Raw genomic sequence first — 14161 nt, forward strand, 5'->3', positions numbered from 1 at the left:
TAAAAGTACTGCACTCTAAAAGTAGTGTACTATAAAAGTATAGAGTACTGTACAAGAAGTGTACTATAAAAGTACTGCACTATAAAAGTGGTGTACTGTAAAAGTATAGTGCACTGTAAAAGTAGTGACTATAAAAATAGTGAACTATAAAAGTAGTGCACTATAAAACGTAGTGCACTATAAAAAATAGTGTGCTATAAAATGAGTGCAATATAAAAGCAGTGTACCACCACAGAAGGTGATAAGCTGTTGTTTGAGATTTGCCCAAACTCTCTTCTGTAAGACTCCCCAAGTCAATGTATCTCGGTCTCTCCCCTATTCCTCTTGGCAGAACAAGCGCTTTTAAAGGCTCCGCCTCTTCTCTCCCCCCTGGACGACGCAGACAAAAAGCCCACTGGCACAGCTACGGCGGTGGTGGGCACCTCCCTGGCGCCCCTGGCTTTGCCCAGCAAGGCAGAGAGCGTGCTGTCTATAACAAGCCAGTGTAGCTACAGCAGCACCATCGTGCATGTAGGGGACAAGAAACCCCAGCCCGAGTCAGGTATACACACACGATGCCTCCTTGTCTACGCTGTCCTCTGTGTGTGTGTGTGTGTGTGTGTGTGTGTGTGTGTGTGTGTGTGTGTGTGTGTGTGTGTGTGTGTGTGTGTGTGCGTGCGTGTGCGTTGCCTGCTTGTGTATGTGTATTGTGTATGTGTAGGCAAGTCTCTCTGTCTGTCTGTCCCGGGTGTGTGTGTGTGTGCGTCTACGTGAGTGTGTGTGAGTACAGTACGTAGGTGTAATCCTGAGTGCTTGGTGTCTTGTATACAGTTCCAAAAGGTTTCGCCGTGCTTCGCACAGGCCTGCTGTCCGGCGATGCAGAAAGACTGTAGTGTGTGTTCTGTGTGTTCTACCGTGCGCCTCTCTTCGTGGTAATGTTACAGAGCTGTTGTGGATCCGTGTTGCTTTTCCCATGACCCCCTTTAGGTGCAGAGCAACATCGTTTGATCCGCTGTAACAGGTCTAACGTCTGTCCCCTCTGTCTGTCTGTCCTGTCTGTCTGTCTGTCTGGTCTGTCTGTCTGTCTGTCCCGTACAGAGATCATAGAGGATGTGTCTGGAGCCGGTGAAGCTGGCGAAGCGAGCCAGACCACGGGGCCACACTCCAGCGCAGTTTCACCCCCCAGCCAAGAGAGGGAGCCCTATAAGAAGCTGGGGCTGACCAAGCAGGTTCTGGCGGCCCACACCGAGAATGAGGAGCAGGCCTTCCTCTACCGCTTCAGGGAGCTCCGCGGCGTCAAGGCCTTCAAGGCCGACTGCTCTCACTACCTGGAACGCCGGAGAGGACGGATCGCCAGCGACGGTACGGCCGCCATCATCTCACACACGTGTATAGACGCGCTGATGCGGCGCGCTGAAACGGCAATCCGTGGAATCGTAACCCGACGGCGAGATTCAACCTCTCCTTTTCCTTCTCTCCTCCTCTAGCGGTGCCCGCCGCCCACCCGTGCAGGCATGGCGGCGCCGGGGAATCGGCCCGCCGGGGCAGGCGCGGCAAGAGGACCAGGTCCAAGCGGGCGAAGCAGAATGAGTCGTCGGGCAGCGCCGAGTCCCTGCCGCAGCGGCGGCGGCGGCGGCAGCCGAGGTCCGCCCCCCTCCGTGCCCAGGTGCCGGGCGCCTACCCCCTGCAGGCGTACCCCGGTGCGGGCGCCGTGCCTCCTCGGCCGGACCCCTCCCTGCACGGCTTCGGGGACCGGGACCCCCGCGGGACTCCGTCCGTCCAGTCCTACTCCGCGTCCCTGGTGGCCCCCATGGTGGCCCTGGTGCTGCCCAACTACGTGCTCCCCCAGATGGGGAGCGGCCCCCCGCCCCAGCAGCCCTTCTACCAGCTGGAGGCCGGCTGCTTTCCCGGTCATCCGCAGCCCTACGCCCCGCAGACCGCCTACCCCGGTCAGGGCTCGTACCCGCCCCAGGTCTCCTTCTCCATCCAGGCCCAGTTCCACCCCCAGAACCCCTTCGCTCCCCAGATGGGCTTCCCCGCCCAGCCCTTCGCCTTCTCCCTGTCCCCCGGGGCCCCCAAGCCCCCCGGAGAGGGCCAGTCTCGCCCCTCCACGCCCCAGTCTGTGGGGGCCCGGGACCAGGCATCGCCCCCGCTGTTCCAGTCGCGCTGCAGCTCGCCCCTGCAGCTAAACCTGCTGCAGCTGGAGGAGAGCCAGCGGTCCCTGGAGAGGCAGGACAGCGCAGCGCCCCCCAGTGGACCTCAGGGGAACAACGCAGGCGCGGAGATGGGATGCGCGGTCGGCCAGGCCCAGGAGGAGGAGCTACAGAAGGTAACTTGCAATTTGAGGCGTGCGGATACTGACCCTAACCCCAGGGCGCTTACACTCACCTCTCAACGAGGCCCTCACTGCAAAATACAGTAGAGAAAACCATCAACATGTTACGGTAGCGGTCAAGAGACCCCGCCTCCCCACCCAGTTAAAATGATCCAAAACCGTGTTTTCGGGAAAACCCTGCGCGGTTGATTTGAGGTCTTAGCCACGGGATGCTAATCCATATTGTTATCCCTTACACCCTTCAGCCAACATTCAATCTTCCTGGTCCCTCTGGACCCTTCTATACCGAGGACACAGCCTGTGTCTGTGAGCGTGTGTGTTGGGATAGAGTGTTCACTAGACTGAGGTGTTCCAACAAAGAGGTAGGCCAACATCGGACACCCCCGTCCACCCCTCCCCCCCCTCCCCCCCCCCCCTCCTCGACCCCTGCATACTATACCAAGCACTAGAACTTGTGAGATTGCTTTTCCTCGTATTCCTTTGGTTTGATTTGGTTCATTCTGCGATGCTCCTCCCAGGTATGAGTTCTCTCATGAGCTGGTTGACCGTGGCTTTCATCCACCAGCCTGTTTGACTGAAAACGAATGTGTAGCACGACTCTGAATGTCTCGAATGAATGAATGAACGAATGAATCTAGAATGTCTCATCTCCGTTCTAAAACTCGATTCTTGAAGATGTCAAATCTTTAGAATCACGGTATTAGAACAGAGAAAGCAGTTTCGAACCAAACATAGCAATCTTATAATATAATCTTATGGTGAGGTCCATAACTCATGGAATGTGGAAGTAGTCATGGACATTACACACACATAGAAACCAACCTAGTGTTCTACGATTGAGATTTTACAAAGGCGAAACCACAACCAGCATTCACTGTTATGAATTGTACCTTTAAGGGTTCAGTAGCTTAACACATCGTAAAGTCATTAAAGATGGTGGTCAAAGCCAATGTTTGTAATTCCAAAGCCCCATTCTGCACTGGACTACTATGATTTCCTCATAATCCTGCCCTCCAAACTAGGTTGCATGAAGCCCAAAGTATGAGAAACACAGTTGTGTGTGTGTTTCTCATACAGTATGGAAATTAGTGTATACAAACTTCCTATGTGCGGGCCTCTTTATTTTTTCTGCCATTTTCTTTGAATGTGGGTTGTTTAGAGTTCCTTATTGGGGGTAGACAGGAAAGCCATGGCTGTACTAGTCTGTCGTCAAGTGCCACAAAACATGGGAATAGGAGGCGGAGCCAGCATGTTCTTTTTAAATACAGCTGCATTTGAAACAGCCAATCATGAAGGCCGATCAGCTTCCCCGCACAGCCCACTATCTGCGCGGGCCAATCATCCTCCGCACACACACTCCAAGAGTCTTCCCATTGGTGTCCACGAATACCATAGCTTGTTCCCAAAAGTTCTCGACGCAGCGAGGGCTTCTGGGTACTCAGATTATGGCTGTACTGGTTCGTGCCTGAGAAAGAAGAAGCATTTGACACATAAGACACCGTTTTTCCTGTGTCCTCACTCTTCATTACACCCCAGTCCTGCCTCTGGAGCGGCCTCCGGTTTAAGGATGAGAAGGAGTGAAAACTTCATTGTGGAGGCTACTGTACGTGTGCTGACTTTTCTGTTCACACCTCTGTTTTATAGGTAGGCTCACACGGCGACGGAAACCAAAGCGATGGCAACTCGTCATCGTGTGACCTGCTGGACATCCTGCTCCACGAGGACTCTCGGTCAAGCACCGGCTCCGCCACGTCGGGCTCCATGGGTTCTGGTTTGAACGGCTGTGGAATGTCTGCCAGTGGAACGTCCAACAGCAGAACGTCGGCCAGTGGCGCCTCGGCCAGTGGAACAGGTCAGAACGCTCACGCCCGTCTGTGGTGCCTAACTAAAACTGCCCCTAGAGTCAGAATTGGAAAATAAATGTAATTTGTGCTGTGTGTTGGGTCTCAAGGTAGCAACAACAGCAGTAACTACTTTGGCAGCGTGGACTCCTCACAGAACAGTCAGAAGGTCAAAGGTCACTCCAGCGGAGAACAGGAGAGTGGCAGCAACGAGGGCCGGCCCATGGAGGTGGAGCAAAGCCAGCACTTCAAGTGTGTACTCCAGGACCCGCTGTGGCTGCTCAGAGCCAACGCCGAGGACAAGGTCATGATGACCTATCAGCTCCCTTCGCGGTGAGTGGGAGGAGTGAGGTGGGAGGTGGTCTGTTGATTATTCGTGCCATGTCTTGGTCACAGGCAAATTCACCTACCCGTCATTTCTTTGCCTTATATGGCATCCTACGACTAAAAGAATACAACTTCTTCCACAATGCTTGCACTATGTATCAGGTGGTCTCAGGTTTGAACAATAGGCTGTGAGCTTGTCCCGATCTGCTGTCCCCTCCTTAAAAAAGGAAAGCCTGTAGGTACCAGCCTGAGTGTGGTGTGCCGGGGACCACAGATCTGGAACGAGCTAAATGACAATCTCAAAACATCACGGTCCATCTCCATTTTCAAACACCGTTTAAAGAAACAACTGTTAAGCTCATATCAATAACTACATATATAAGCTAATTCTGGGATTGTAATGTTGCATATCTGTATGTGTCTTTATTGTTAATTGTATGTATATCGTATTGAATGTCTCATGGCCCCCTACTACAAGCTTTAGATAGCTTCTCGGGGAGACCAGTTTGCATGCCCAAATTGGACACTAGCATGTAATGTACAGTGTATAATGTATGAAATGTGAATAAAATATGTGAAATGCGAGAAAAAAAAAGCGTTGGTCTGGGGCCTGTGGGTTGGCATGGCCACACAACTGGGTCACTGTCACTAAGCACAAAACACATCAACTGGGTCACTGCCACTAAGCACAAAACACATCATTTGTTATTTTGTAGGTCAAGGGAAAAACATGAAGTAGGTTAGGAGGACACTCTGAATGTTTGGGAAATCTGTCTTGGTGTGACGCATTGCATTCTAGATACTAACCACTTTTTCCCCACCCTGGCCAACCCTATTCAAACCCTCTGTGTTTCGCTTATGCATCAATCAATGACCTTCTGACGGTTTAATTATTGAGAGACTTTAATGCATGCCTTTCAAAGCATTGCAATTCTTGTAAATGTCCACTAGGGGGACCACATTTCACAGCAAATAAACCGTTTGTTATTTCAGCTGTATTATAGAGAAAATACTTAAAATACTAAGGATTTTTAATCACATTATGTGTATAGTATGAAATATTGTAATGGTTTGAAAGTTTGATAATTTAATGGTGATAGAGTTTTGCCAACAAATGACTTATTATGCATTGCTTTCATTCCTGTGTTTGCAGTTCTTGTTAATGTTGACTAGGTGGAGCTCATGTACAAGAGAAGATTAATGTTTTTAATTACAGAAATTAAATATAATGTGTCTTTAGATAAAGATAAATAGATTTTTTGATGATGACACGTGTTTTAAGCAGAGGTGTGTTGGAGTATTTATTTGCATCCTGAGTGTGTGTGTGTGTGTACTGTTCTCTTCAGGGATATCCAGAGAGTTCTGAGGGGAGACAGGGAGAGGCTGAAGGTAATGCAGAGCAGACAGCCGTGCTTCACTGGGGGTCAGAAGAAAGAGCTTCTGGAGGTCCACCCCTGGCTTAGGAGAGGGGGTCTTCCCAAGGCTATCAACGTCAAGGTGAGCCTCTCTCTCAATTCAATTCATTCAAGCTGCATCCATGTCTCACCCCCGACTCTCAACCTCTCTTTCTCTTACACTCTCTTTCTCACATTCTCTGTCAGTTTCTGTCACTCTGTCTCTCTCCCTTTCTTCCTCGCAGTTCTTAAGGGAATGTACCAATTTGCTGATTTGCAGTCACTTCTGTTAGAGAAATAATAACAATGAGCAAACATGTCCTCCTTGTGTGTGTCTGTGTCTTCATAGGCCTGTGTATGCTGTGATGATGCGTTTGTGGCGTTGGCGTCTGAGGAGCACTCAGACCTGGACATGGGCGAGACAGAGATGGAGACGGCAGAGCTCGGCTCCCCAAGGAAGCCCAGAGACGAGCCCTCAAACACGGACATCAATCCCTGCCCCTGCTCGCCAGGCTGTGACTCCTAGCCACTCCCACCCCCTATTGGACATGTACCCCCCCCCCCCCCCCCACACACACACACACACTGTGACACTCCCCCTCTCCTGCACAGCGTGGGGGTACGGAATGTGCACCCTAAAGACTGCATCACTGTATCATCCTATTTCACTGGTTGTGATTCAATGCCATGGAAACACGTGTTGGCCTATCAGGTGATATGACATGTTCATAAACGAAAGCCCCATAGTTTGTGAAAGAACATTCCTTGAATGTTCTCTTTTGTCTGGATTTTGCCTTTCCCTCTGCTTGAAACAACTATGGGAATGTTACCATATTTTAGACTGTAAGCATCTTACATTATTTGTGTACATGAGCTGTGAATCTTTGGTGGACTTGTCTTCCAGACTGAGATCCATTTTAAGTCAGAGAGCCTGGTGGTGTTGTTTTTTTACACTCAATGGTTTGACATAGATATTATATTTTTTATGTTTCAATGTTGTATATGGCAATATGTAATAAAAAGACCAGCATACAACCTTCACCAGGACCAAAACAAGATATTTATTTATTAGAGTGTGTTTTGAAGAGTATGCTTATAGGCTGAGTCTGTAACTGCTTTGACTACAAGTGTTTACAGTTTAAACACGCATTTGTCTGGTTGCTTCACTTGGAGGTCTGGTGGAGTTTCATATCATCATCAATCTTTGGGGAGAGAGTGATTTAATGCACTGAGTCAGCTTCCTCCAGAGATACAGTAGAACCCGTATAAGCTATGTGGCGTGGTAACCTGTGAGTCTGCCCAGTGGTCAGGTAGCCTTGTGAGACCATCCTGATCAGTTTCAGTTTCGCTCCGCAGATCTGCAGAGAGAAATAGACTGTGAGCTCGCTGGGTCAGGATGGTCAAGGCTAGTGGTCAGGAGCAGCCTGGAGTAGAAAACCAATCACCATTCCTCCTACTTCGAGGTGTGATATGCTATTGAAGTTAGTTTTAGGGTTATTGCATGGGCATAAAGCAATTGAAACAAATGTCAGGGATCTTTCTAGACTTCTCTATCCCCCCTAAATGTGAGGTCTCACACTATAGAGCAACTTTCACACTTCATTTATTTATATATAAATATGCCTACTCGATTCTGATTGGATAGAGAGTTGTGCTTTTTTGTATTGGATTGAGAGTTGTGCACACCTCTGGGTGTAGATCTATCTCACTTGTTACAGTTCCAAATCAGTTCTCAGATCAGTTATGTTGTCACTTTCTTACATGGAAATGTAGGCCTGACTTCGATTTTTTTTAAATGGAAATAGAAAAATATGCTATTATGTAGCCTATTGCTAAAGCAGCGTTTTCAAAATAAACGTGTTGAAAAAAAAATGCGTGGCTTCTTAAACAGTTGTAATTAGAATATATGGTTGAATTGAATGTCTAAAGATTTGATGCTGGCAACCAAAAAGGCAGATGTTATCTATTAAGAGAGCGCTAAACATCCGACAGACAGTGGACGCACTCTCCAGGCCTCAACGAATCAAAGACGCACGCTCATTTGCATTCCTCGCACCTTTTAACAATTTGACGACGAGGTTTATAATCGCCATCCTGCAGCACACTTGCACCTTAAGGGTTCCTTTGCAATCCGGTGTCATCAACACCCGGTATTATAGCCTAACCCGGCCTTGTTTTGTCCAAGGAGCTTCTGGTTTCGGTGTGGTTTTGGTGTGATAATTTATTTTATTTAGGCTATAAAAACACTTAAGATCCGAGACCTATAGGTATTTTTTATTGACATCCACATGAGACTTGACTAATTTAATACGTAGCTGTCAGAACTCAGGTGTCAAGTTTTACACTCTCATGTCGCAAAGAGAGATCGCCCCCCGACCAGGCCAGACGTGTCTCACGTCATAAAGGCCCTGGATGTGCTACAAGGTTCCTGCTTTGAATTACAATTGTTGACACACAAATGGTACAGAGGAGTGCTGGTAGGATTAGAAAACTATTTGATAAACCTTAATGGGAAATAATTAATCCACATAGGAATGTCCAGCTTTGGAGTGCTACCAGCTAAAGCTCTTTAAAACAATGAATTGATTGTCTAGACTCTAGATCACCCTGTGAGTTCTGCACAACACAAAAAAACAGGTCATGGATTAATGTAAAATATAGGCCATTTAATGAGAAATACCTATTGTTATGTCTAGGTAATATCAATCACTTTTTATTCAGCCTTTATGTTTGTTACAGGTGATTCGTGATACATTAGAAGTCAATGGGCACTGATAGTAAGCTATGTGTATTTTAATTATGACAAATACTTTCTACAACATATCAACACAACAGTCACATATTTACACCTGTATTACCCCCCCCCCCCCCCCCCCCTTCACTGAAGATGTAGGCTATAGACCTATCTGTTCAAATTAACTCTTAGGTCACTGCAACACATGTGGGCTCATGAAAAGTTGATAATATATACACAGTTCATATCTTAAATAGAACAATCACTTGCTTATATTTTATCAGCCCTATGGAGCCTATGCGTCAGGCATAAAAAACAGTAGACCTATAGGATAATACAAAAGATGAGTTTCCCACTTCCCAAATTACAGCCCAGTCCTAGACCTATGTACCACACAACAGTCTGGCATTACAAGGAATTGATGTTCCCCTATACAGAGTAGGCTAGTCTACATCTTCATCCACAACAACTCACTACTAGTCTAAATGTTTGTGCTAGTCTACCATGGTCTCCACATTGACTTGGAATATATAGGCAAATCTTGGTTCTCAAAGCCATCCACAGAGATATGGCTCTGCTCCGAGTCAGTCTCATCCATGTCAGAGCTCAGGTCATCGGAAGAGCAGGTGGAGGGGGCCGGGGATAGGGCTGAGGACCTGCCGCTGGAGACGCTCCTTCTACCGGGGGAGACCAGCGCAGCATACGTGCTATCAGACACAAGCCAAGTGCTGCTGTTGCTAGAGCAGTCTGTCGCGACATCCGACAGCATCACCTGGAGATGGCCCTCGTCGTTCAAGGACATGCATTCCAGAAGATGATTCAGAAGTTCTGCGGCGACAGTCGTATCGATTCCAGGACAGTTGGACACGAATGTGTGCACTTCATGCATGCACTGGATGTAGCCCGCAGCGAACCTTTCGCACGCCTCCCTGTTCATAGTGTCGAGCTCTGAGGAGAAGCCAGAACACGACATTCGAATAGCTGTAATGATTGAATGAATGAAAAGGTCCGTTGCTCATCCAAAGTGTAAATAACCTACCTTGTGCCTGGTTTTGGAGAATACTCTCCACCCGTTTCACTGTCATCTCCAGCACCTCGGCATTCTCCATCTTTGATTCTAACTATGAGAGACAAATGTTTTGAATTTAATTGTTTAAACAAAGCAGTCTTACACAATAAAAGATAGACCTAAACTCAAGAGTAGGCTCATCCTAAGAAATATGACTTACATCAGAGTCTGCAACAAGCACTCTAAGTTCTTGCAAACTTTCATTGATTCGAGCACGTCTCTTTTTCTCTACCAACGGTTTCCTTGTCTGAAAAACATTTCAAATACATTATTCACAGCCAAAATTCATTATTGACTATAATAATCAATAGCACGCTGTACCTTACCTTTCTGTCTCCTTTAATCCCATAATATTCATCTTCGTCTCTTTTCACTCCGTTTTGGTTATTTTGAGTGGGGGCCATGTTGTAGCCTAGAAGTTTAACACAGACACTGCCAAAACCCGAGGATAATTCAACAGAACCGTTACACTTCGTGAATGGGACAGATGGTTGGGGGTCCCAGCTGCAAACAAAGCCGATGCGGGCGCACACTGCGCAGACAGGCTGTGGATTTATTATGCAGCCTCAGGCGGGGCAATGCTGTCAGTAGTAGGTATTTATAACGGCTTGTTTACGTGTGAATAGGCACTCTGCGCGAGCAGGAGTGTGAAAAAATAAAAAAGGGCGCCCCTCCTTAGCCAATCACTGTCAGGTGCGCCCGCCTCCTCGCCGGTCGGCGTGTTGGCCACGCCCCTTTGCTGGAGACTCCACCCACCTTGGGGGACAAGAACTGGCGTAACTCTCTTCTCCAAAATATAGGCTACACAATGCATTAGACAGTTACACCACAGCAGACCTCGGCCCAAAACCATTTAGAAAGTTAAAGCAACTAACATGTTAGGAACCAGAAGTTGCTACTACACAGAGGCAGCGGCCAGCTGAGGATCTGAACCCCAAAAATCTATCACGTGGGACACGGTGGTGCAGTAGCCTACCTAGTAAAGAACCCAAACTCAAAACATGCAGAAGAAGAACCGGTCCCTGACCAAGACCTAGACTGAGCACTTGGGCTTGGTGTGTGCACACCAGAAGAACCCCCGCCCCCACTCCACTGCCAATCATTTTTTCTGGGCTGCTACATTAATAAGTGAACTGTAAACTGTCCAGTCCAATAAAAGTCTGGGCCGCAAAATCAAACGGTCTCCCTACAAGCTGGCTCCTGCAGGTCCATAGTGTCCAGCCAGTCAGGGGATGTGAACAGCCCGACAGCAGGTGGTAGGAAGGATCTACGGACCCGCTCCGTACAGAGCACTGTGGCAGGATCAGTCTGCCTGACCAGTGTCATGGGCAGGGAGACAGAGCTCATTGTTTGTTTTAGAAAGAAGATGCACTTGTGAGTTCTGGCAAGTAGTAGTACAGTGGCTCTTCCTACGTTAAATGCAATTTTTGTTAGTCGCTTTGGATAAAAGCGTCTGCTAAATGACTGTAATGTAATGTAATGTCCATGATGGCCTGCAGTTTGGCCAGTGTTCTTCTCTCTGCAAAGTTACTGTCAGCGACTCCAGGCTGACCAGCAGTAGATCAGCTTGTCCATCCTGTTTGGATGGATGGGTGGATAGATAGATAGATAGATAGATAGATAGATAGATAGATAGATAGATAGATAGATAGATAGATAGATAGATAGATAGATAGATAGATAGATAGATAGATAGATAGATAGATAGATAGATAGATAGATAGATAGATAGATAGATAGATAGATAGATAGATAGATAGATAGATAGATAGATAGATAGATAGATAGATAGATAGATAGATAGGCAGTCAGACAGACAGACAGACAGACAGACAGACAGACAGATAGATAGATAGATAGATAGATAGATAGATAGATAGATAGATAGATAGATAGATAGATAGATAGATAGATAGATAGATATGCACTTTAATAATCCCCATAGGAAGAAATGTGGGTGTTTCAGCATTGGGAAATTACAGCAAAGGTTGGAAATGCAGAATATACATTGTAGTAGAGAATAAACATAAAAAGGATCAAGGAATATACATAATACATATATACATACATACATACATACATACAAACATACATACATACATACATACATACATACATACATACATACATACATACATACATACATACATACATACATACATACATACATAGGCCTACATACATACATACATACATACATACAGCAAGTGTAAAATATAGAATATATACATACATACAGACTGTATAGATATGTATAATAATACTTATATATACATGTACACCTCCACAACATTCAGGAACGCTCAGTTATACAGTCTGATGGCCGCTGGCACAAAGGAACGCCTGAACTGCTCTGTTTTGCACCTGGGTGGGATGGGCCTGAGACTGAAAGAGCTCCCCATCTGCCACAGCTCGCCATAGAGGGGATGGGAGGGGTTGTCCAGGATGGACTTCAGTTTGTCCCTCATCCTCCTCTCCACCACAGTCTCCAGACTGTCCAGTTGCTGCCCCACAACAGAGCCAGACTTCCTCACCAGCTTGTTCAGTTTGTTTGTCTCCCCAGACCTGGTGTTGCCTCCCCAGCAGGCAACGGCAAAGAACAGTGTGCTGGTTACAACAGACTGGTAGAACATCCGCAGCAGCCTGCTACACACATCAAAGGACCTGAGCCTCCATGGCAATTATTTTCTGTGAGGATGACTTAAGATGATTTACAATGTATATTAGCTCATGTTCCAGATGCATCAATGACTAGATAGGCTATACTCAACCAACGTCTCGCTTATATGACTTTTAAATGGCCGTCAAATAGGTTAGTGAAGGAGAATACATTAAAAGACTATTTTCACATTGCTTAAATAGTCCGTGTAGGCCTATTTACCTCTGAATGCTAGGCCGACCGTATAAGTTAGAGCAAATTGCAATAAAGTGCAAATCCCAACAGTAAATATAGCCTATAAATCATTACAAACTCTCATTATCCTGTATAAGGCCTTCTTTATGTGGGTCATTCCAGAATTGGAGGACAATTAGGCATCTACACTTTTGAAAAACTGACCATTTATTATAATAACATTTTCTGTTATGTATTTAAGAAAAACAGGCAAAAAAAACACATAAAAAATGTGATTGGTCCAGCTCAGGCATCAAAGGTACACTTTTTATGAGAGGTTTTATTTGCTGTGTGTGCTATGCTTGGCGAAACCCTGTTACCAAAACTCAGGAATCTGAAAACAGTATATTTTAAAATATGTTTCAGTAAATCCTTATACCATTAAATAAAGAAAGTCACATTCACCATGAATACTCACTCATTTCAAATAAAATGGGATTATACACATTTAATTTTATGCAACCCTGTTACTCTAGCGCAGCACTGTTACTCAAATTATGGTAACAGGGTTGCAAATCCATGCTAATGTTAGCTTTTACCTCAGGAACAGATGCTAGTTGAGTAATGTTTGTTAGCATCAAGGTCGAGGTCAAATATAGTTATATGAATAAAAAAATAGATTTTTTGGTTGTCTTATTCTAATAATATGAGTAACAGGGTTGCATTAGTTAGAGTGACACAGTCAATCAAGGCTGAAAAGATTTGAAAAATATGAAAAGTTGAAGAGAGGACTTACCTTTGGTCTTGCCATTTCTTTACCTAATGTCTTGATGATGTAATTTCCTGTGTGACATGTAACTCACAGTTTTTTTCTCTTCCTCTGCTAGGCTAAATAGGTTTAAGTAACAGGGTTGCATGCATGTTGTGGGACACAACTTAAGTTTATTTAAAATATGTTGAATAATAAAAATGATAAAACAATTATAAGAGACATAGATCAAGAAAATAATAGCAAGAAAAGTAAATTTAAAACATATTTTTAATGTTATATTTGACATGCAAGTTGATCAACAAGAAGGCGGGACAAGAGCAAAATGCTGTTTTGGGGGGTGCATGAGAGTTATTAGGTATTTAAAAAAATATTTTAGAAGAATTTTTTCAACAACTATATTTATGTTTCGTCTCAGGACAAGTATAAATTACATAACAATGTCATGTTTTAATATTTTTTGTTTATATTATATGACATGTCATGGCTGGGACTGAAAATGTCCTCCAATTCTGGAATGGCCCATACATAATATAATATTATTAGGCGTCTAATAATGGCCTCAAGATAACCTTGCCTGATATCAAGAAAAGAAAAGAAAAGAAAAGAAAAGGTCTAAAAATGACTATTAAAATTCATATAAAATAATGTGAGAAGAAATTGGACAAAATAAAAGGTGTATCTCATGAAGCCAATGTCCCTGAACAATATGAGACTATTTTTTGGTATTTTGGTCACGTGGTTGCAGAGCTATTGAAAAGAAAAGGTCTAAAAATATAAATTAAAATTCATATAATATAATGTGAGAAGAAATTTGACAAAATAAAAGGTGTATCTCGTGCAGTCAAGGTCCCTGAACAATATGAGCCTGTTTTGGGGT

General features: G+C 45.2%; 2 protein-coding genes across 2 annotated transcripts in view; one reads left to right on the plus strand and one right to left on the minus strand.

Moving 5' to 3' along the window:
- The window catches only part of per2 (period circadian clock 2), a gene marked incomplete at its 5' end in the record, with an annotated part of 16154 nt that extends 9736 nt beyond the window's left edge, over window positions 1-6418 (plus strand). The window contains 8 exons of the mRNA XM_084446377.1: window positions 332-541; window positions 1078-1341; window positions 1467-2308; window positions 2560-2676; window positions 3959-4191; window positions 4270-4488; window positions 5829-5979; window positions 6226-6418. Of these exons, the coding sequence (XP_084302503.1) occupies window positions 332-541; window positions 1078-1341; window positions 1467-2308; window positions 2560-2676; window positions 3959-4191; window positions 4270-4488; window positions 5829-5979; window positions 6226-6402 (2213 nt within the window). The 3' untranslated portion in view covers window positions 6403-6418. The remainder of the gene's footprint in view (window positions 1-331; window positions 542-1077; window positions 1342-1466; window positions 2309-2559; window positions 2677-3958; window positions 4192-4269; window positions 4489-5828; window positions 5980-6225) is intronic.
- A 2691-nt stretch (window positions 6419-9109) lies between these two features.
- On the minus strand, window positions 9110-10083 carry LOC311316254 (transcription cofactor HES-6-like; the record flags this gene model as incomplete). The annotated part of the gene is made up of 4 exons (XM_084447083.1): window positions 9110-9558; window positions 9650-9731; window positions 9840-9926; window positions 10006-10083. The coding sequence occupies 4 exons, from the start codon at window positions 10081-10083 to the stop codon at window positions 9110-9112; spliced, it is 696 nt and encodes a 231-aa protein (XP_084303209.1).
- Between the last annotated feature and the right edge of the window lie 4078 nt (window positions 10084-14161).

This window comes from Borostomias antarcticus (genome assembly GCF_949987555.1).
Source record: "Borostomias antarcticus genome assembly, chromosome: 12".
Lineage (NCBI taxonomy): Eukaryota > Metazoa > Chordata > Actinopteri > Stomiiformes > Stomiidae > Borostomias > Borostomias antarcticus.